Below are 24,597 nucleotides of genomic sequence, written 5' to 3'. Positions count from 1 at the left end.
CACTCTCTGACTAATGCTGCTAATAGACTGACATTAGTTTATGTTAGGTAACTATTAATAGAACTGTTAACTCAGGGAAAAATAAAGAAGTCTAAGGGGGTCATTTCCACTTTTGTCTTTTACTCTTTTCCTGTTTTTTGCAACTGCCTACTGCTTACCTTGTAAAAACTGTAAAAGCAGTAAAAAGCACTGACGGTATAAAGTCTGTGAAAACTTTCTTTCATGTGACTATGTTTCTAGCTATTTAGTTTGTGTTGTTAGCTAACAAATCCACAGTTTATCCATACATTAATGTAACTATATGTACTTTAAATGTGTACAGCTAATAATTAAACCGCTAACCATTTCTAATAATATACAACTTTGTATTCACATTTTTAGCAAGCTGTTGTTTTTCACTTAGTTGTTTATCCGTTGTTTTCTGCTAACAATTTAACAGATTTTTATACCATTAATTAAATACTTGAAATTAACATAATCACAGCTAGCTTCTTGAACCCTTTATTCTCTTTTCAACCGTATAAACTTTAATCGTGTTTCCATTTTTTTTACCTTATGTTTTCTAGTACTACAGTTTATGTTCAGTTGTTAACAAACCAAGTCTCTACTTTGTACTTTAACTCTCTGTCTGTTAAGCAGTAAGTGGTTCTTCATTGTTTGGCTAACTGCACTGAAATGGGATAATCCACCTGTTAGCTGCAATATTCAGGTTTATAAAGCACTTTGTAAATGAGCTATGTGTGAAGGAGAATCTGTTTTTCTCAGGTGACAGGTGGTTTACTGGACCAGCAAGCTGGAGTCAAAAACCCAAGTCAATGAGGCCTGTTTTATACAATAAAATAGTCTCTCTTTTCCCAAGCACACCTAAACAGTTTACAACATAACAGGTTACCACATGGTCAAACATAACAAAGTTTCTTACTAACGCAGGAAAAATAGGTTGATGTATGCAATGGACAAAAAAAAACTATATTATTTTATTTCATAAAATAGTGCTGATTGCACTTGGCGAACATCTGATTTGCGAGTTGATCACGCGGCTCAGTGCATTCTGTATAAGAGCTTGTCGAGCTGGTGATTGAAACAGACTGTCCTTCACGCTGGTTTCAAGTGCTTTGCAAACCCGAATATTACAGCTAATACATGGCAGTGAGGGGCAGTACAACAGTGATCCCCTTAGACTGATTTTTAAGTTTTAGTCTCCTTATATTCCACTGAGTTATCGGTTCTAACGGTGGTTAGGTAACATAAGCTAATGTAAGTCTGTAACTGGCACAAGATGGCACTAAACAAGTTCTAAAAACTTTAACTTTCAGCACTTATTTCTTAAATCCAACTTCACGGACAGTTTTAAATCTGTTACTGGGGAACCAAAATCTTAGTAGATTATATACTGTCCATTTCACAATGGGTTGTTATAAACATAAACTAAAGTTGGTATTTCAGCAAGGTGTTGCAGTCACCACAAGAGCTTTACCTCACCTTTGCTCCAATAACAGTGAAAGAAAACCTAAGGTAGTGAAATGAATCAGTCCACCTTCAGCTTTTAACACTGTGTCATTTTCTGTAAATGCTGAGCTATTAGATAAATTGCATGACAATCTGGAGGCTTAATAAAAGCCATCTCTTCTCTGTACCCTAAACGTGTCGCCTGCCTTTCTCATTACAGATTATCTCTTATCAAACAACCACGTCAACTCCATTATTGTCCACAAGTTTGACTTCTCGGATGAGGAGATCATGGCTTATTATATCTCCTTCCTTAAGACCCTGTCACTCAAACTTAACAACCACACCGTGCACTTCTTCTATAATGAGGTAAGGCTACGGGGGGGAGAAGGGATGGTGTGAGAGAGGAAAAAGACAGGCTAACAAAACATGAAGAACCTTCTGCTCAGTGTCTGCATATCTTTATGAGAGATACGAGGGAGGGAAGGAAGTGGTGAAACATAAGACACTAAGGATGGAAGCAGTGTGCAATGAAGCAAATTTGTAATATCAGCCAACTGTCTGAAACTGCAAATGATAAAACTGGAATTTTTTTTACCCCTCAGTAAGTAATTTTAAGGAATACATATAATACTTTATCTAATTTACTACACACATGCACTTATTTTAATATGCAATTATATACAAATAGTGCTTGGGGGACAGTTGTGCAAACTTCAGTTCACCTCCTTATTGTTAACTTTGTCATTACATTTTGCCACTTTTCAAACTCTCTTAGCAACCCACTGACAAATCAACTCAAAAGGAATTGTAGTACTGACTTCCTGTTGCCCTGCTGTAGGCATACTTTTCATTGTGTGAACTCTGTTCAGTGAGGGGCAGAGAGTAGCATGCAGCTGCACCAGCAGGCCGAGCAGGCTGTTTCCACATGTGCAGTGTTGTTTTTGTGGTTTAATGAGGAAGCTGTAGACTGCACAGGAAAAAATAAGGCATCTGAGTGGTTATTTTGTGTGTGTATATAATCACAATTACTGCACAACACTTGAACTTGTGGCTGTGTTGATTTTGTTATAAATTCACAATCCTTAGAAATGAAATGCCTTCAATTAAACAAATAAAAACACTTAAAGTAAGTTTCAGTCTGGAACCGTATTTGTCACATGCATTTTCTGCCAGTAAAGCTTATCAGTGTGCTTATCCCAACAGGCAGATTAGCAGCAGAACATAGAAACAGAGCTTCTGCAAATCAGCAGCACATTTTCTCTGTCAAAATACTGGCTTCCTGTGTAGAAGCATTGATTTAAGAGATACTGCACACAGCAAATAACTGATTTTTTAGAACGTGGCACGGACACATTATTTCTTGGGCTTGTTTCTAAATCTATTTTTCTATATGATACATATTGTGTGTTTGTGTGTCATTTGTTTGCAAATGAGGTTTTAGATTGTTGCCAAGAACTCTGACCACACTATTCATTTGTGATGTTGCTAACCTCTGATGTTTCAGTGATATCTATCGTCTTTCCCTTGGCCTCTTTGTGCTGGGGAAAGTTATTGGTGTACTGTTGATGGTAGCGTTACCCCTGAAGCCAAAACCAGACCTGTTGTGTAGATCTGAGAACATTTATGTCTTTTTAAGTTAACTATTACATTTTTGTTTTAATTTGTGTGTTAACAAATATCTAGTGTTAATAACCAACTTGACACATTGTTGGTCTAAAGTCAAATATTTTTTTTTATTCTAAAAATAATTAAAACCTTTTTTAAGCAGTTTATATTATTATATGTTATATAAATATTTTAAATTAATCTATTAGTTTGATTATCATTATTATTCACATTTTGGAGTCTTAGCTATAGTTTATTCTCCTGCAGATGGTGCCGTTTGATAACTGCTCAGCTTTCCTCCTTCTCAGAACTACACAAGTCACATTTTTAAAACTATTGCAAAAAGTCGGTTTGGGTTTGGTGTCAGGCTCAGAACTCCTCATTTGCTGTGATTCTGGGTGACTGTTTAAATGCTTGACTCGCAGCTATGACTGCCTGGAGGTCACAGCAACTGAGGAATGGTCGGGTGGACAATCGGGCACTGGCACAGAGAGAGATAACAGTAGTATCCAGAGTTATCAGGTTGTTGTGCAGAATTGCTAAATGGAGCGTGCTGGTATGTTGAGACGTGTTGAGCTTCTAAAATCTTATTATGGTTAGAAGAAGAAGTCCCTGCTGTTAAGCTCATTATGCTCAGAATTAAGTACATTGGTTTGTTCAAATTTCTTGTTGGAACTGGTATGCCAATACTAGAATTTTATAGTTAAAAGATGAAAACTTGAAAAGTTAATGGCAAAACAAACAACACTGCACAAGATTATTATGAGTTATTATGAGTCTAGCAGTACGTGAGGTGGTCCAGGGGGATATACTACGAGGGACGTTTGACACAGCTGGGCTTTCTTTAGCTTAGCTGGCTTGATTGGTATCACAACGGTGGTTATAAGGTCTCTGTTAAGTTGGGTTCTCTAGTCAAGGCTCTGTGCACGCTCATATAAAAAGGAGCATTCCACAGGTCATGTGACCCTTTCTTCACACGCGAGTGCCACCTCTTCCAATCAGACATCGTCAAAGTAAAGAAAAATAAAAACCTTTCAACGGTGTTGCAAAAGGCCAAGAAATTAATGCTGAAGAAAATCATTAATCTGAAGAGCACACATAGCAATAAAATAACAGTTTAATTTTAATTGTATCACTGAGTGCACTCTCTGCTGTGCTGTTTATTTGTAAGTTGACAGCTGCACATTAGAGCTTTGAAACTTTAAGCTATAATAGTATCCAGTTTAAACGTTACTGTCAGACTGCTTAATAAAGGAGACATAGAAATCGCTTTAGATTGTCAGCGCGTAAAAGTCAAATCCATTAGAATTTGAATGTGTGTACTGTGTTCTAGTAGCTCCAATTCCAGCTGTTACTAAGCAGCAGATTAGAATCAAGGATACTAAGATTTAAAAAATATTTTCCGAACCACCAAATTTATGCAAATTGGTTTTAGTGATTTTCAGCTTAACAGTTTGCATATATGAAACTGCAGCAGACAATCTATAAAAAAAGAGTGGTTCTTCCAGCCAGTTTAAAACGAAACTCTACAGTGATTTAGCCAGTGGGAAAGAGAGCCACTTGCATGATACAGAAAGCTCTTGATTTTAGAATCAACATAGCTCACTAACTTACTAATCTAGCTTTGTAGTGGACCCCTCTGAATCTCACAAAACAGTGTTTTGTATTTTTTTTAAGTATTTTCTCATTAAAACAACAGTAATGTTATAAGATTACTGCTCCTGTTAAGTTTTAACCTTCAAAATTCAGCACTCTTGTCTCCTTTAGCAGCCTTCTATCTCTCTCTGTGGTCATTTGCATCCTGAACAAAATGGTGCAGTGCCTTGTCTTGCTCACCAGCGCCCACTCTCTGTCTCCCACACACAGCACACTAATGACTTTGCCCTGTACACCGAGGCCATTAAGTTTTTCAACCACCCTGAAAGCATGGTCCGCATCGCAGTCCGAACCATCACACTCAACGTCTACAAAGGTGAGTGCCGTGAATACGCACGTGCACACGCTGCTTACATCCACACACTCTCACGGGATGCTGGGACCGCCTTTCTCTGTTCTTCCCTCTTCTTGCTGCTGCTTCTGGTGCATGAGCATGACTGACAGGTAACACTGTAACAAATACACACTAAAAAGCAGTCTGGCAAATTTTCTTTCTTTTAATGTTTTGTTGCTTATTTAGGGTCAACATGCAACCCCAGTTGCAAATAATTGGGGACAATGACTAAAATTTTGGTAACACTGAAAGCATTGATTTGCAGATCTCATAAACCAATAATTATATTCTAACGCTAATGGCAGCAACATGTTTCAAAATGTGGGGCATCTGTATCATATCTGTTCAAATTTGGATTCTTCTTTGCGTGATAGAACTTTAACCCACGTTTTTGGATGGCACTGTGAACTGTGCTCACACACAGTGACTTTTGGAAACATTCCTGAGGCCAGAATTATGCCTGTTTTTAATAGAGCACCGACTGAGAGCCCGGAGATCACGGGCATCGAATTCAGAGTTTTGGCCTTGGCGCTCACACACAAAGATTTCTCCAGATTTTCTGAATCTTCTGATATTAAGTGCTGTAGATCAGCGGTCCCCAACCTTTTTTGCGCCACGGACCGGTTTATGCCCGACAATATTTTCACAGACCGGTCTTTAAGGTGTCGCGGATAAATACAACAAAATAAAACTAGTACCGGTACTGAAAAAAATAAGATTTATTCATAACACACGTGAAAAGACCCAGGAAAACCGAGTTAACGATAAAAACGATAACAAAACAACGCTGAAAACCGATAAAAACCCTGAAAACCATAAATTTCTCACCTAAGCCTCAACTCTCGCGGCCCGGTACCAAACGACTCACGGACCGGTACCGGTCCGAGGCCTGGGGGTTGAGGACCACTGCTGTAGATGGTGAAATATTTAAAGACTAATGTTCCATTGAGGAACATTGAAATTGTTCAAAAATTTATTAACAAGGGTTTTTTTTATTTTGTTTTGCTTTTTTCTTGTGCACATTATTGCATCTGCACATTTTTAATTCTAAACTGTTGCTGATTAACCTAATTAGTTGCAAAATGTTCTTCCAACTGTTTCTTTGTAGCACCAATTACTCTACCAGCTTCTTGCCTCCCCCCTCTTCAAACGTTTTTGATATCAGTTCCTGCCATCAAATTAAACATTATTCAGTGCTTTTCATGAGAGTTAAACTTTTCGGTTTTAGTGTTCGGGTTGAATCTGTCTTCTACTGTGAATAAAATAAGATTGGATTTATAAGATTTGCAAATCACTGCATTCTGTTTTTATTTACGTTTTGCTGGATATCTTCCTGGTTATACGCATTAGCCTTTTTAGGAGAATTATTCATTACAAGATTTTGTCCAAGCGATGTTGTTATTTATAACCATGACATGCATTTACTTTTTATAGAATTCTAACTGGATATGATAATATGAATATTAGAACTTTTTATCCACACTTGCAAACTAAAACTATTTATTCTTAACGTTTTTAAGATTCTCGTGTTATTCTTTATAGTCCCTGGAAAGCTAATTGAATGCTTTTACACTTAAGATTTCATTAAAAGTAAACAAGAAACATTTTGATGTAAAAATTTAAATTAGACAAAATAGCAGACTTGTTGTAGTTTTTTTGTTTTTGTTTTTTTGGTTCTAATAAAATTACCTGAGGTTTCAACACACAGGGTTAAAGTTCACAATAAGTCGTGGTAGAATAAACGTTACAATCACCATACTGTAAAGAGACTCTTCACACAGTCCAGCACCATGCACAGTTAGGTGTTGAAATCCCTTCACCTGTAGCTCTGTCATGCGGGGGGCTGCAGGTCTTTCAGAAAGACTACAGAAAGCAGTAGCAGTCTGAACATCGACACCTTTTCAGCAGCTTTTTCAGCAGCAGTGTTTCTCCTTCCTGCCGTCAATGTGCGATCCTTGTGCGTCCAAGCTGTCTGCATTTCATTGCAGGGGAAGCTGGTATTGCCTTGTATGGTTTTGGCTTCTCTGTACATGTCATGCTTATTGTCACCTTAAATGAAACAGCTGCTCAGTGTAAAGGCTTTAAAGTCTCACAAGCTGTTGCTTTGTGTCCGTATCTGTCCGTCTCGTCCCGCATGTAACACTTTGTTCTGTACAACATGGCTTTCTTCCGCCGTCCATAACATCCTGATTCTAACTCCCAAAGGTACAACTTTTTTGAACAATATAAGAACAAAAGTCATTTATAAATCAATGTAGTATTAAAGGGGATGTGTCATTGCTAAACTGACCACGGGCTATGCTTTAATAAGGAATCTTTAAAAGCATCATTTTAATGTAGCAACTCTGACTTCAAGTCTGTGAGATTGTTATGGGACCACCCACAACATCTGAATTTTAGACTGCCTACTACACTTGTGCATAATAATAATTTAATTGTGGAAAACCCTTTGCTGATTTAATAGTTGTAATTAGTTGGATTTTTAGAGTATCACAACACTAAAAATATTGCAGTGAAGGTTACTTCGTATTGATGCTCCTTAATGATTCCTTAGGACATGCCTTGCAACAGATGGCCACCTGAAAAAGGATTTAATTCAGAACCCAAAGCATTTAGCCATTGCGTAGAATCAAGTTTTCTTATTGCGCTGATTTTTCAAGTAATGTAACTGTTCTTTTTGGGGGTGGGGGCTGCTTGTTTCAGTGTCTGCTGTTCACATAATCCTCCGTAAAATCCCAAAACAAGTTTTAAATATGTACATTACATATGCAACTCCTTTTCCAGGTGTGCCCTTGCTATTTTTTAATAAATGTTTGTGAGGTCGTTCCCAGCCTCCACCCCTCCACAGCCGCCCCTTTACTCACATTGAACCTGTGTCTGTTTCCCCCCCCCTCTCCTTTATCAACAACCACTCTTCCTCTTTTGTCTCTCCCCTCCCTCTTCCTCCTCTTTCTGCGCGTCCCATCTGCCTAACTCCAGTTTCATGTAAGTTGGTTCCATTCATTCAGTCTTTTTCTCAGGGCTTGGTATCCTGTTCAGTTTCTTTACAGTTACTCTTCTTCATGTGTTGAATGATGTCAAGACACCTCAGCTCTATAGTGTTAACTTAGTCTGGGGGTTTTGGGGGGAGCTTTAATGTGAATTGTTACCCTGCCCTGCTTGCTCCTAATAGTGTATTTGTTCTAAATGTATGGAGTATTAGCATAATTCTTTTCAATCATTCTGTATCATCCACTTCATTCATGCAGTAAAAAACAGTCTCATTTTGTTTCTTGGGTTTGTTGTTCCAACGACCTAATTTTCAGCTAAGCCCCACATGTTGGTTTTTATTTTGGTGATGGGCTCAACAGTTTTGATCACTGTGGTTATTTAGTCAGTGTCTCCCTATCCATTGTGTAATTCATGAATTTAATTTGGCTGCTCATGCATTACTTGTCTCAATTTGACCTGTCTGGATTGGAAGTATAATAACCATGTGGTTTTATTTGCATTTTGATTTTCCATGAAAAAGTGTTACTATAATTCGACTGGTGGTGTTTACTACAGGATGTTGCTTTTGTCATTCACCTAAGTCAACACTTAAAGAACATTTACTTCTGTGTTTCTTTTGATTGTCTGTTTTCCCCTGAAAAACCCTTGTATGTTAAAGTTCAAATTAAATTAACAAAAACAAAAAACAAAAAAAAGTCTATTATTGGAGGAGTTCAGTGTAACTGTGCTTGTTAAAGTTCTGCAGTTAGACCCATAAGCACCAGAAACCATATTGACTTGACCAGATTTTTTTAAACAAGTTTTTTTCTCTAAATAAGCAGACCTGCAGAACTTTGATTGCATTGTCAGGTTTTAAAAAAACATTTTCACCTTCCAGTTAACTGTGAACAAATTCACTTTGTTCTGTGTATATTTGCCCCAAATAAAATCTGCGCTCTAACACTGAAAGGCTCGCAATATAATAGAAATAAAAATTATTACAGCAATAGGACAGATAGTTTCTTATTTTCTAGTATTCTTCCCCAAGACATGGCTAAGCCTCAATCTAATCTGACTGCAGGCAGTCCAGTGGTTAAAGACTGACCGATTTATCAATAAAAGTTATTTGATGATCCAGAAGTATCAGCATTTTTAATGACCAATAAATGTAATGTTTAAGTAGTAATGACAGAGGAGAAATACTTTTCAGGCATGCTTTCAGCATTGATGTTGCATAGTTTGGCCACCAGAGGGCACTCTGCACCTGCCTCTTGACAAAACACGTGAACAAATGATCCAAGTAGAATGTTAACAACTTAAATGATTCTTTACTAATAACAGATGTTTAGGAAACTTTTTCTGTTTTGTTTGCCTGGAAGAAATAAAATATCAGCAAATATCAGTGTCAATATTAGCCTTAAAAATATCGGTCAAATTCTAATTGTGGCTAATAATCCTGGAGCTGCCTTTCTCTAAGCAGACGTTAGGAGCAAGCCGAAGAGGTCAGGCCCATCCTTCAAAGCTTTTTTTATCCTTCTTTAAATTTGCAGGCCTCAGTTGAATAGCATAACTTAAAGCAGGAAATCAGACTGTGCACCCATTTGATGAACACTCATTCCACCAATACAGTGGTAATCCCAACATATGTAAACACACCTAATGTGTGAAAACTGCTCTTACCTAAACTGGCCACCTCTCAAGAGGGTGCATCTGGAAAGCTCAGGCCACAAGCTTGGGTTAAACAGAGCAAAAACTGATTGGCAAAGCATTTTATTCTTGACTAATTAACATATAAAAGGGAAATTCATCTGGCCTTATTGATAGTGGATTGACAATTTGTGTCCTTATTTTGACCCTTTGGGTATTTTTTTTTAAATAATTACTTTTTTTTAATTTTAATATGCTTTTAAATGTGTATAATTATCTGGTTATATTCTGGTATTCCTCGAGGATCACATGTTTTGTGTACACATGAATGAGTCTTTGTATTTGTGGAACTGACCTTGATAATAACTCTCCATGCCTCTACTCTCTCTAGTGGACAACCAGCACATGCTGCACTACATTCGAGATAAGACCGCGGTCCCATATTTCAGTAACTTGGTCTGGTTTATCGGCAGCCACGTCATCGAACTGGACAAGTGTGTACAGACGGATGAAGAGTAAGTGTTTTTCTCACTGTAGCCTCTAGATGTCAGCAGTGTCCTTGTTTGAAGCCTTGATCTGGCTCATGCTTATTATTCTATGTTATATATATTTATTTATTTTCTGTCTGTCTTAGACATAAAAACAGGGGGAAGCTAAGTGACCTGGTAGCAGAGCACCTTGACCACCTCCACTACCTAAACGATATCCTCATCATCAACTGTGAATTCCTTAATGACGTTTTAACCGACCACCTCCTCAACCGTCTCTTTCTGCCACTCTATGTTTACTCTTTGGTCAGTCCTGAGACGGTACGTTACTCTGGAGTGCATTTCTGAATACATCTGGTTAGACTGATGTTCACAGGTTCAAAGTTGAAGTGTGTGTTGTGTTAAAGTGGTTTCCTCCTTTCATTTCACACATGCAGTGTAGTACGGTTCTGTTCCTAAGCTAATTATCAAGTTGAAAAATTAAAAAGTTGAAAAATGTTCAGTTTGCAGTAGTAGTTTTTTTTTTCTTAGCTTGATTAATGACTAACCAGTGGTTTTGCTTGATCACCTCAGAAAAGCTATGAGTTAGAAGTTACGGTTAGGTTAGGTATTTGCCAGTTTGTGCAGGTGGTGCTGTGTGGGTGACATAGAGGTTACCACTAGGTTTTGAGTTCAAACCATTCAGGGGCCTTTCCATGTGGAGTTTGCATGGTCTTCTGTGCCTGCATATGATTTGGTAAAATCTTAAATTACATAGAACATAGAAAGTATCCCATATGTGTGGTGTAAAGTGCTTCGATTGGTCAGTAAGCCTTTTAATACTCTCTCCCTCTATCCCAATAACACTATATATCATTATAATGCATTTTCTATAAATTCAGTGAATAGTTATGTAATCACCGTATGAAAAGTACTATTTCTTTTTTTACATTTAAAGTAAATAATCAAAAATGAAATAAATATGGGCCTTATGTGGCATTATCCCGTAGTGCAGGGGTGGGGAACTCCAGGCCTCAAGGGCCGGTGTCCTGCAGGTTTTAGATGTGTCCTTGATCCAACACAGCTAATTTAAATGGATAGATTACCTCCTCAACATGTCTTGAAGTTTTGCAAAGTCCTGGTAAACAACTAATCATCTGATTCAAGTGTGTTGACCCAAGGTGATACCTAAAACCTGCAGGACATCGGCCCTTGAGCCCTGGAGTTCCCCACCCCTTCCAGATTTACACACTAGATGACCACACACAACTTCACTCTTCACTCTGGCTATCATTACTGCTCCTGTATGGTTGTCGGGAAACTTGACTCAAATGCAGAGTGTCCTAGCACACTGTTAAGTTCATTCAGAGACGTGTTGTTCTGTTCTTCCACATATCTTTTGCATAGTATGCTGCATTGCAGACACTCCTAATATAAATGAGGCAACTCGGCTTGTGTGAAGTGTTTTCAGCTGGGCATCGTATACCTGGGGTCGAGTGTTTTGACCAATGCATGAAACCATATATATTTATGAATGCAAGTTGTAATGACTAGTTATCTTGATCTTTATTATATGGTGTGCCACAGAGAAAGCCTATTCTAACATTTAAATGTAAAGTTTAGTTCGAGCACCTGACAGCTAATTTTTGCTTCTCATTCATAAACTCTGCATACTATTTTACACCGTGGTGACTATTGCAAATCGTCATATAAAGCAATGAAAAAATATTGCAACATGTTTTGCAACAGCACAATGTTTCATCATCCAGTGTGTTGTGTCATATCACACAGCCCTAACATATCTATAAAAAAACAAAGGTGAGCTGAAAAGATTATATTCCAGGTGAAAGCGTAATTATTATGAGTTATAAATGCAGATAGTTGAACATTAGACAGTTAAAACACTGTTTAAATCAAATTTTCTTTTGACATGATAAATGTTTGCAATATGGGTCATGACTGTTATATTCGTACTACTAAATGATTATCACACACATTATGTTCTTGTTGTTATTATATATCACCTTAAATCTTCTTGTTTCTTTCTCTCTCTTTAGTCTGAAGAGCGGAAGATCAACCCTCAAGTGTCCCTTTATCTGTTGTCTCAAGTAAGTTACACACACACACACCTGCCTGCCTGCTGACACTCTTGTGAGTGTAATCTTGCTGTGGCTGCTTAATCCGGTGGTGTATTGTCATACAGTCAAGCTGCTCTTTGTAAAGCCTTTTCTACTAGCTTTATTATGTGAATAATGGAAATAAAACTTTACTTTATGCTGCATTAGTTATTACTTACACCTTATTATTACTTGCTTTAACCAACTTTTACCTCCTGGACTGTCTTAGTTCTGCATGGAATACATTCAACAAAAGTCCTGGAAATATTCCTGAGATTTTGATCCATATTGACATGACAGCATTACAGGTGCTACACATCTATGATATGAATCTCCCGTTCCACCACATTCCAAAGTTGCTCTGCTGGATTGAGATCTTGTGACTGTGGAGGCCTTTTGAGTGCATTGAACTCATAGTTATGGTCAACAAACCTGCTTAAGATTATATGAGCTTTTTGACATGGTGCGTTGTCCTTCTGGACACAGCCATCAGAAGATGGGTGCACTATAGTCATAAAGTATCAGCAACAATACTCTGGGAGTGTGCACGAAAATTTCTCCCGCACCAGAACTACCAGGAGCCTGAATTGCTGATACAAGGCAGGATGGATTCATGGAGAAACTCATCAGACCAGATGATATTTTTCCAATATTATGTTGTCCAGTTTTGTTGAACCTATGCTCCAAATTGTAGGCTCAGTTTTCTGAGTTTTCAACAAGTGGTTATTTGAGTTACTGTTATCGAAGTTATCGAAGCAGTCTGGCCACGCTCCTATGACCTCTGACATCATCAACAAAGCAGTTTCTCCCAGAGAACTGCTGCTCACTGGATATTTTTGTTTTTAGAGATTATTCTCTGTAAACTCTAAAGATGTTTGTGTGGGAAAATCCCAGCAGATCAGCAGTTTTGGAAATGGTCAGACCAGCCAGTCTGGCGCCAACAGCCACGTTCAGAGTAGCTTAACTCACCCCTTTCCCCTATTTTGATGCTTGGTTTGAATTCCTTGCTCATGTTTACATGAATTCCTGCCAGGTATTTGCATTAACACACACTTAATAAAGTGGCCATTGACTGTAAATCGTGTTAACTAAAGGGAGCCAGTTATATTTGTGTAATTTGCAATGCTTACATGTTGGTGCAGATGATCATGTCTAAATGAATTTTTAACAGTATAATTTATTTTCTAATCAGCTCTAGTGGCCCAGAAACTGATTTTACTTATTTTGTGTTTATGTTCTTGTTTTTCAGGTGTTTCTAATCATCCACTATCAGCCACTGGTCAATGCCCTTGCAGATGTTATTTTCAACGGAGATCTGTCTGTATTCACCACACCGACAGATATTCACAGCACGCACAAGAGCACGGTAACACACACACACACACACTTTGACTGTATATGTTAATGTACTGTAAACTGTACTGTACTGTAACAGGTAAAACTGTGAGTGAGTACAGCATACAAACAAGAAATGTGCACACTCACACCTACGAAGCAACCGCATGGACACATACACAACACACACACACAGTTGTGTTCCAGAAGTGTGCGTAGGTGGTTATGAGATCGAAGGGTCATGGTTTTCTCCATGATTCACCCACATCAAGGCAGCAATATGCAAATTACTTGACTTTTCTTTTTCTTCCCTTTCCATTTTTTGAACACTCCTGATTCCTGTCGTGCTCTCGGTCTTCCTGCCACGGCGTTGGATAGCAGCATTCGGTTTCCTTTTACTGCTCCGTGCCCTTTAATTTCCATCTGCATATTCTTGTAATTTCCCTCTTCTTTTCTGCCACCGTTTTAATCTTCCCCTTTCATCACCTAATGTTCCCCATCCAGTTCCCCTCACCTCTCATTTTCTACTCTTGATTCAGTTTCTCTTCCTTCATCGCCCCGCCCCTGCTTCTTACATTTTTTTTTTGACCATCTGCTTTTAAAGCCAGGTGGGTGTGCCGAGGTAGTGAGCGTTTCTGAGAACCCTTGTGGTTATTCTCTGTGCTGAGTGTGTGTGTCTGTGCGTGCGTGCGCGCGCAAGAGCTCTCTGGCTGTTGTAAGAAACGGCCTACCTTTTCAGTGAATATAACTAGAGGCGTGATGTCTTCACAGCTTTGGTGTACCACAACAGGAGGCAGCCAGACCCAAATACGTACCTGCCAGATATTCATTCAAGATCACTTTCCCTGTTTATATATTTTTCTCTTAAGTAAAATCAAGTAGATTAACAAATCATATTTGTTGTGTTTATCCATGAGTTACTGTTTTCTTTTTTTACCGGGGGTAATTTATTTTTTTTTTCTGTTCCACTAGGCAACACAAATTTGCGTTTGCACATTAATTATTCTTTTTCTGACTGATTGACATTGATAAGATGGATACCGGTGCAGGTTGTGTGATTTACTGGCATTTACCCTGCAGCAGTGTATTTGGCATTTTGTTCTGGTGCATGTAAAAACGCTAATGAGCAGATTAGTGCAGCGAACAAGTGTTATGCATGCCACACATTTGTGTGACATCACCATGGTTAATTGAGGAAGTTCTACTAACTATTCCTAAAGATGCCAAGTAGATACTCAGAAGTTGCACTCGTATCTGCTAAATCACATGTACCGTGTTATAGATTGATTTATTGTAGATAAAACAGCAGACATATGAGGTATGGGCTCTGTTTTTGCGCAGGTGGTCAAATGGCACCTCCTGTTCGTCTTTGATGTGGCAGGAAATTAGGTCACATGATGGAACACTGACAGAGCTGGCTCACCTAACCCAGATCTCTTTCCTGGAAGAAGTGTTTTCTCTCTCTTTCTCTCACACTTTTGTAGATGTGTTTACTTGCAAGTGCACCAGTTAGATACATGTTTTTGATATTTGCATGCATGTGGCAGTATTTTTTTTTTTTTTGCGTAACGTAAGTTCGTGCAGTTCGTTTACTGTGCAGGAAAATTGGGTTTATCTTTTGACCTGCAAATGGCACCCTACTTTCAAGCGGGTGTGTGTTTGTAGATATGTCGTGCATGCTCCCTGACCTCCAGTAATTTCTCAGCATTGGTTTAGACTGCGAGTGGTTTACCAGAATATAGTCAGCTAGCAGGTGTGACACGCACACACACATACATGCACACACACACACACACACACACACATACATGCACACACACACACACACACACACACACACACACACACACACACACACACACTGATACTGGTTTGTGGTTTGTCTCTGACAAAATACACACTGTGTTTTTAGCAGTAACTACAATGTAATCCTACCAGTAACACACAGTGTATGTGAGTATTTTTAAAGCATGGGGAAAAAAACCTAATAACTAAGGTTTTCTGAATTTTAAATTAAAAAGCGTGAAATAAAATAATAGTGGCAACATGTTTAAGACTTTAATTGTTACAAGAATACCTTTGTGTCATAAGAAATTAATAAAAAAGAAAGAAAAGATGGAGGAGAAAGGGCCAAAGCGAGGGTTTTAAATGATGTATATAAATATGCAGCTTTTTGCTGTGATTCATCCACAATACCTTCACCAGAGGTTGATGGAGAGAAACTGATACTGGGTTTATCCTAGGCACACATTTGAATAAGGAGGATGGTTTCAGACACCTGCTCGTATGTAAGTGCATGTATGTTTTGACGTGGTCACGTGCTCATGTTTGTGTTTGGTGGTTTGTGTTAGCACAAGAACTTCAGTGAAATCAGGCCACCCAGTTTCAGTGTGAGATACAGAGTTTTCTTCCTCTCGGTGTAAGAGCAGGTGAATCTTTTCACGAAATGAAACCAGAGAGAAAGGATTATCTTGGAATTCAGTCCTGTTTCGCATCATCCCTGAAGCCATTAAAGTGTGTGTTTTGTATAGTTTTATAGCCACTACCATCATTATTGTAATTCCTTAATAATCTGATAAATACTTAGTAAATTAATTGCTAAATCAGAGGATGAATGAAATATATCAGTTCCTTTTACGATGTTCCGTAGTTCCTGTTTTTGCAATGAGTTGTTGAAATAGTGGTTGCTCATTTGCAAGTGCACGGTTAGCATATGTACAAGTAGTCCCCATGAGCCCCTCTTACTTGATACTGAAATCTTTTTTTATTTGCAAGGGGAGCCAATCAGAGGACCGATGGCTTAAAGGAAAAAGTAAAGGAGCCAAATGGCTTGTTTCAAACAGTGAAGGATTGCACCAAGGTTTGATAAAAGATCAGGAAGGATGCTGTTTCAACTTAATCCTGCTAAGCTTCTCTGGTAGAACATAAAGCTGAAAATACATGGATCAACGTGGATCTCAGAAGATACCTCGTCATCATTTTCTTATAATTTCTAAAAGAGAAAAAGTGCTGATAACAGTAGTTGCTCATTAAATATCAATCAGTTAGTTAATAGATTAATTTGCTAATTATTGGCTTTATACAGTAATCACCCACAAATTTAAGCTGTTTATAAAACCCTAAACCAGCTCTGACCTATAAGGACATGGTGTGCAGAAATGTTAACACGGGTAACACATGTCGACGTTACATCAACATGAATATGAGACGTTGTTTTCCACTCTTAACTGTTTGGTCAGCTGTTTGTTTAACTGTAATCTTACCTGAAGTCATAACTCCGTCAGACTAGACTATTAGTGCTGTATGTAGAAAATGAACTAGAGGATCATCAAGTTTTGAAATGACTGCTTTATGATTACTTGCAGTCTCTGAAACGTCCTGGAGTTTCATATTCATGTGCAGCAGTAAGGAGTTTGTGATTAAAACGTGCAACAGGAAGATTGTCACAATTACACATGTTATACTTACTGTAAGTGACAGCCCTAACAGCACTGCTCAGCATTTTTTTTTATCATTTACGAGTTGTTTCCTGTGGGATTGTGTGCATGTGCATTTTGGTGTCGGTTTGGGGGCTGTATGTGGAAAGTGGGTTTCTCAAAGTTCGAGTATGGCCACACAGAAGGGCCTCAAAGCGCGTGTGTGTTTTTGTGTGTGTGAGAGAGGAACTAGTCCAAAAATGTATGAAGTGGGAAGTGGCTTTTTGATTAACATCAGTGTATGTTTACTGTAAGACTTTGTAATTAGTGTGACAATAAATAGACACAAGTAAAATTATATATAGATGGAATTAAATACGCAATTTCTGCAAATACTTGTGTTCATGTGTTAATTTTTTTTCGGGGGCTTATCGCATTTCCTGTTACCACCTGACAGCTTTCCTTTGTTGTTTCTCTTGTTTGGACCACTGCCTATCTTTTGCCCTGCCAAAAAGACTTAAATACATGATATCTAGTTTACATAACTGATTTTAATTGCCCTGCAAGTGGGGCTGTTGGATATAACGATATATATCGGATGACGATTTTACGCTATCGTTTGTTTCGTGGTGTCGCAAAATAAACTGTTTACGACAATATTTTTTCATGGTTTTGATGGTCACTGTAGTGGCTATATTAATTTCTTAAACTTCTCTCTTTCTCTTATATTTAATATAACCACACTACGAACGGACAAGCGCCTGTTTTTATGCGTTGTGGTTACCAACAATGACGGTAACAGCATCGCGTGTCCGCTTGTTTATGTTCCACATAAACCTTTCATAGTAAAGCTCAAGATCCTGTTGAGACTTTTCAAAATAAACTGAATCACGTGAAAGAGCAGATTATTTACGGATGAGAATTAAAGAGCTGTCAGGTGCTAAAAAATAAACCTTAGACTCAAACGTTAGAACAGGCTTTTCCCTGCAGCACGCCGTGTAATAAATACTCACAAAGAAAACGGCGGCCGTTACACCTTTTGTCTAAAAATGTATAGTTTCATGCATCGGTTAAAAACACTCGACTCCAGCTACATGATGCGCAGCTGGAAACACTTCCCGCAAGTCGAGCTGCCCGAGATTCACAGAATTTACAGAAAATGTTACATTTTTGTGATTTATATCGTTATCGGGCCGATAGAATTCTTATATCGGGATATGAGATTTTGGTCATATCGCACAGCCCTACCTGCAAGGCTTTCTCTTTGTGCACCTCTGGGCTGCTTTCTGTGCATCTGCTGTTTTAGATGGATGTCCTGTTGTGAACACACGTGTGAGTGTTCACAGTCAAATTTCTGTTTTGCAGAAGTTTGAAGTCTACATACTTGACATGCATATCAGCAGTCATCATTGCTGGGTCTCTAGCTTAGAACCCAGAGAGCAAACAGCAGCTTTGAGCATAGGAGTCAAGAATTTATGAGTCTAAAGATGTTCGGTCAGGTGAGGAGTGCAGTTGGGAACATTTTCAACTGCTCATACGGTTATTCATAGAGTCATACTGCTGACTCGAAGTAATGACTACTGACTACTCTGATATCCTGAAGCATCTGAAAGAAATGACTCAAACTTTGTTACAAGCCATCAAAACATTGTACCCCAATCGCATTGCATTTAAAGTGCAAGAATTTTTAAGCTGCACCAATGGACTCTTCTCTCAACACCAGCGGTGGTCCTCTGATTTGAGCTTGAGTTTCTTTTTCTTTTCCAAAAGGAAACTCTTGAGGCTCTCTGTTTTGAAACAGTGGAGAAGTTCAGGCTTGCATTGCAGATACACATGTGAAACTTGTCAGAACTGGACTTCCACAGGTTGTTTTAAAAATAGCATCAGCACTGAAAACAGCCTAGAGGTGCACAGTGAGACAACCTTAAAAATTTTATCGACCACAAATCAGAACATCAGGAATTCCTTTGGCTTTTTATGGAAAAGTTTTGTATCTGTCTTTTGGATTGCAGCTCGTACATTTGTGATGTTATTTTTAAAACAGTTTTGAAGGTTATGGTTATGTGTTGTTGACTAAAATAATAACTGAGTGATCCACAGGTGATATATTCCTTTTCTCCTCATACCCTGGCCTCTGTCCTGTTTTGCTTCTATCCATCAGGCAAGTGCGGGAGGTATGCGCCGCTTCATCAAGCCTCCGGAGTCTCTGGAGCGCTCACTGGAGCTGTCCCGCCATCGTGGCCGCAAAAGAACACAGAAGAGGCCAAACTACAAGAACCTGGGCGAAGAGGAAGATGATGAAAGGGCTGGGGGCGGAAGCAGCAGTGCAGGAGGAGGACTAGAAGAGGGCTGGGATGATGACAGTGGCAGAGGAGGAGAGAGGGAAAAGGGAAAAGGTACAGAGGGAATAGGAGCAGGTGGGAGTTCTAAGGGAAGCAGAGCGAGTGGGGAGACGGCGGAAGGTGAGTGTGTGTCTCGCTGGACACAGCAGTACAGGACTGTGTTTGTGAGTGTTTCTTCACTGCCATAAATCCAATGTGGTCTCCCATGCACTCTGGTTATCCTCAAGAGAAAAGAGAGAGAACTCTTTAAAGAAAGAACACCTGACATTTTTCACTGGAAATGTGGTGGCTTTGCTGCTTTTCATTTGCAGCTACAAGAAAATGCTGTGTTTAAATTTATATTATACAGCCTCATCATTTTTTTTTTCAGGAAATAAAAGATTCCTGGAAAAAGTAACAGGAGTAAAAAACAGGCAACGCTGCACAATCAGAACAGAAGCCGTCTCTTTAGCTTGTTTTAAGATGAGGACTCCCTCTTTTTGCTGCATCCTCTTCTTGGCACCATTTAATTTCCCCATGATCATCATGGCTACCACTGATCTTGTGCTGAGCACAATCCACGTAGCAGTATTGGTTCCCACAGCGATACTCCATCCTGTGCTCCTCATCTCTCCGCCTGTCTCTCACTCCTGCTCTGTGTGTGTGTGTGTGTGTGTGTGTGTGTGTGTGTGTGTGTGTATTAAAATGTGACCATTTCACGCATCTGAAATGATTCTTTTTTTTATGCTTTGATTTATACTGAGGCATTAACAGCTTCAACCTTTTTTTTCTTTACTCATTTTTTTTAAAAGCACAAATGTGGTCATGGGCTGCAGGGGAAGATGGTTTCAGAATGACATGAGTACCATTTGGGATGGAACAAAGACGCCTACCACTGTTAACTGATAAAACAAGTGATAAAATTACCAACATTTTAAAGAATAAGTTTAAAAATAGATCTGTTTTTCTTCATAATAGATTTAAATATTCCTTTGTCTATTGATGTGTTACTATAAATTACTAATTTTAACCTGCTTGCTCTAAATACTGTGAGGAACACATGTGAGGTTTCCTGGCAGCTTTAGTACGTTTTAAGACCTTCACACTTCAGTTGGTCCATACGTTTTAGAGCCTCTTTGTTCCGTGTCTGTAAGTGTGCTAAATTTGTGATGTGAATGATACTCTGTGAGGTGTAGGTGGTTCTCCAAATATGTGGAGATTTATGTAAGTAAATACTAAGTATGCATCTCGCGGTGTGTGTATCTGTGCAGAGATAGAAATGGTGGTGATGGAGAAGTGTAAGGTGTCAGAGCTGACAGAGCAGAACATCACTGATGAGGAGAAGACAGCTGCAGCTACTCGCACACACACACAGAGGAGCAGGTACATGCACGCACACACACACACAAACACAAACACACGTGAGCGCAGTGCGATGTAAACCTCATCTAAAAGTCTAAAGAATTGAAAATGGGAAAGACAGAATTGTTAACTGAAGCTATGTTCTCTTTGTTGTCTCTTTCTCGCTCCCTGCAGGCCGTTCTTAGACATGGTGTACAGTGCCCTTGACTGCACCAGTGACGACTACCATGCGCTGTTTGTCCTCTGCCTACTTTACGCTCTCTCACACAGCAAAGGTAAGCAAAAGCTCACTGTTAACATAATCTGTCCACTGGCATAAACCTTTTGACATGTAATAATAAGGCTTTTGTCTCTCTAGTTAAGTGAATGAATATCAAGTAACAAAGAAAATTATTGACATCTGTTTGCTTCAAGGGCTGTGTGATTGTTCTCTTTAAAATACATGTAGATTCATTTGTTTGTATACAGCAACTGGTAAATGGACTGGTTCTTATATAGTGCTTTTCTACTCTACCTGAGCACTCAGTGTTACACAGCACTGTGCAAAGGTCTTGGAAATAGGTGCAGTAATTTATTAAAACATGTGAAGGCATACAGTACATGAAGCAAAATGTTTCTGTTGTAACCAGCTTGAGAGTCAGTGTCTGGTATGCCCACTGTTATTCTTCATCGCAGCCTGAACTTTCTCAGGCAACTTTCTTCTGATTTCTTTAAGTAGTCTTTAGGAATACTTCTCCGGGTTTCCTGAAGGACATTCAGAGCTCTTCTTTAGATATTGGCTGCCTTTTGTTTGGTTTTTTGCCAAGGTGATCTCACACTGCTTCAGTAATGTTGATGTCTGGGGAGGCCAATCCATGACTGATAGTGATCCACTGTGTGTATTTCTATCCAGATATGCTTCCACTGCAATGGCAGTGTGTTTGGGATCAATGTTAGGCGGAAAAAATCTATACTTTTAGTATTGCATGGTGGATCAAAATCCATAAATTTTGACCAGATTTGCAACACCAGCTGGAAAAATGACACCTCAAACTAAAACTGAGTCTCCACACTGTTTTACATGTGGCTGCAAACCTTTGTATCTCTCTCCTGAAGACCTCTGTAGATACTGACAACAATTTGAACCAGAAATTTAAAATTTGCATTCATCACTCCATCAGACCTGTGGCCACTGATTTCCTGTCCGGTTCTTTTGTAATTTAGCATACTTCAGTCTTTTCAGCATTTTTCCTTAAGAATGGCTTCTAGACAAGTCACCTTTCCACTGAGACTATTTCATATAAGGATTCAGTGAACAGTAGAAGGATTTTTTCCTATTTCATAAAACATGCAGTTTCTTCTCTTGTAGAATAGAATTAAATGCCTTTTCACTATACAGATGTCCCCCACTTCTTTAGTTTCTTCACAGTTTTTAAGAACACACTCCACATTTTTGGTAAACAGGTCTTTAGGAATCAGCGTCTTCATGCAAAAATACTCTTTACTGCCTGTCAAACTGTTATCTTTTCATTCAGCTAAATACATGGGATTAAATGATGTGTTTCTGCAACGGGCTGCTAGTAACGAAGTGCCTAAAGATACAATTTAAAATTGGTTCTTTGCTAGTTTGTCTGTTATTTGTGGACACAGCAGTCGTTTATCTCGTGTGTTAGGTCCCTTTTTTATGATTACACCTCAGTTTTGACTTCATAAATAATTTTAGGTTCTAAGTAATGTCTGTGTCATCCTTCAGCTAAAAAAACCTAAATGTGGTGGAGTGGTGTCGCAGCTGTTTAGGAAGTAAAACTCTACGGCTTACAGTGATTTGCCTTCCATCTGTGCTGCTGATGAACCAATTAAACATATTACATACGTTAGATTCCCAGAATAAAGACGAGTCAAGATGACAGCCTTAATGATCGTGGCTCAGAATTGGCATTTTCTTTTACTTTGTTTTTCTGTTTAATTTGTTTGTAGGTATCAACCTTGATCTTCTGGAGCGTCTGCAGTTGCCAGTTCCAGACCAGGAGAGGAGTTCTTACAGCGTGGTCCTCGTAGAAAGACTTATTAGAGTTATGAGCCAAGCTGCACTGCCAGGTAACACATACACACATTTGGTGTGGGGTTTCATACCTTTAAAAAAGAAAAAAAAAGTACCTTCTTTTTTTTTCTTCTTTTGATGTTCATTTTATTTGCATATTGCTAAGCTGAACATATAGTGTATGCACTGGCACACTGAGCAAAAACATTTGTTACGAGAATTTCTAACCCAGCAAATGCAAATGAGGTAGAAACTTTAGCTGTTAAAGCTCACAAACCATGTATAGCCATTTTGCATGATATGATGCATGTGATGCATTTCTTAGATTTTTGACCTAACAGGAAACAATGTGTTATATTTGATACTTATTTATGCATTTCTCTTACTTGTGTGCAGATGGTAAAGTGCGTCTAGCTACCCTCGAGCTGAGCTGCCTTTTGCTAAAGCAGTCTGTGTTGTCTGGGAGCAACTGTATTATCAAAGACGTTCATCTGGCCTGCCTGGAGGTACAGCACACCCAAGCATGCTCCCGTGACATTTCAACAGTCCTGTTAGCAGACTTTATGACTCTCACAAACTGCTTGAGGGAACATGGGACCTCAGCAGGAAGTGAAATGCTGAAAATTGTGTCATCCATAGGAGTGAAACAAGCCCTTTCCATGTAATTGTGTCACTTCTGTAGAATTCACAGCTGCAAGGCTTCTTGGTTAGAGCCACTTAGTGACTGATGATATTTTTACAGACCTCCCATCTGCCCCCTGTTTAAACACTGACATCCATTTTTTCTGCAGCCCACACGGTTTTACATATCTGGGTTTTGTTTTTTTGTGATCATCCTTCAGGGAAGTTATATTTCCTTTTCTGTCACTTCATGGTAATACTGCCTTTGTTTTTTGCTTTTTTGCACGCACATAAAGTTCTAGGAAGAAATTGCACAGCTGTCAATGAGTTCCTTTTCCTTTTACAAAATTCACAATTTTAAACTGAAACCTTATCTTGGTCATTTTAAAAGCTTTTATTTTTTGCAGCGGGTTTGGTGAAACTAACTGTTTTTTTGGTATCGGTTAAACATCACTTGGGGGGTTTCTGCTTGGAGGATTTCCCACCTCTGACACAGTTTAATAGTAATGAAGACACACTTTTTTTGGGGGGGGGGGGGTCCAGGCTGTTTAAGCTTAAATGGTTATGTTGACGGTTGAAGTGCTTGTTATGAGCATTATTAGCCAAACAAGCAGGCTTTGGACTGCTATAAACTCTCAGTTTCCAAGACTGGCTTTCCTGTTCAATTTGTACAAAAGATTATCCTTTATACGGGCATTTTGGGCATCAGCTCACAGGAGGGGCACAGCAACCCTACCACATGCTGCACATCAAGCCTCCTGTTTGCTTAATTTAGGTCTGACGGCTAATATCACACAGATGGTGATCTGACCATGGCTATAATTCATCCTACCCTAATTCAGGGTCTAAGGGGAGCTGGAGCCTATCCCTGGACAAGTCCCCAGTCTGTTGCAGGGCTAACACATAGAGAGAGACATCCATTCACATTCACACCTACAGTCTATTTAGGATTATTAATAGGGATGGGTATCGTTTAGGTTTTATCCGATACCGGTGCCAAATCGGTACTTTTGAAACGGTGCCGGTGCTCAAACGGTGCTCAAACCGGTGCTTAAAGAATGGAGAACACAAAATTGGTCCAAAAACCTCTCATGTTCAGCTGTTTTTTGTAAAAATATAACAATGTTAGCCTTTTCTGCAGCTATGGGGCATATATGGTATCACTCTTGGCTGGAAGCAGTGCTTAAACAATGGAAAAAACACAAACTTTGTCCAAAAACCTCTCATGTTTAACTGTTTCCCTCTTTTTCTTTGGTCATTTTAGCCTTTTTGGC

At 38.9% G+C, this 24,597-nt stretch overlaps 1 protein-coding gene across 3 annotated transcripts in view; it reads left to right on the top strand.

Annotated features, from left to right (window-relative positions):
* clec16a (C-type lectin domain containing 16A) overlaps positions 1-24,597 on the top strand; it is a 53,375-nt gene that overhangs the window by 1,859 nt on the left and 26,919 nt on the right. For 2 of the 3 annotated variants that reach the window (XM_085270730.1, XM_085270728.1), the window contains exons 4-14: positions 1,670-1,818; positions 4,924-5,029; positions 10,056-10,179; positions 10,299-10,473; positions 12,189-12,239; positions 13,498-13,614; positions 19,161-19,461; positions 20,592-20,703; positions 20,857-20,957; positions 22,639-22,758; positions 23,099-23,208. In XM_085270730.1, the coding sequence (XP_085126856.1) occupies positions 1,670-1,818; positions 4,924-5,029; positions 10,056-10,179; positions 10,299-10,473; positions 12,189-12,239; positions 13,498-13,614; positions 19,161-19,461; positions 20,592-20,703; positions 20,857-20,957; positions 22,639-22,758; positions 23,099-23,208 (1,466 nt within the window). The remainder of the gene's footprint in view (positions 1-1,669; positions 1,819-4,923; positions 5,030-10,055; positions 10,180-10,298; positions 10,474-12,188; positions 12,240-13,497; positions 13,615-19,160; positions 19,462-20,591; positions 20,704-20,856; positions 20,958-22,638; positions 22,759-23,098; positions 23,209-24,597) is intronic. The other variant, XM_085270729.1, reaches the window with a different exon arrangement.

The sequence above is a fragment of the Mchenga conophoros genome, linkage group LG4, assembly GCF_057382185.1.
Source record: "Mchenga conophoros isolate Kocher_MC1m ecotype Shallow Benthic linkage group LG4, M_conophoros_male_GT1.1, whole genome shotgun sequence".
NCBI lineage: Eukaryota > Metazoa > Chordata > Actinopteri > Cichliformes > Cichlidae > Mchenga > Mchenga conophoros.
Note: the sequence above shows the minus strand (reverse complement) of the source record. Positions and strands in the feature narration are given on the sequence as shown.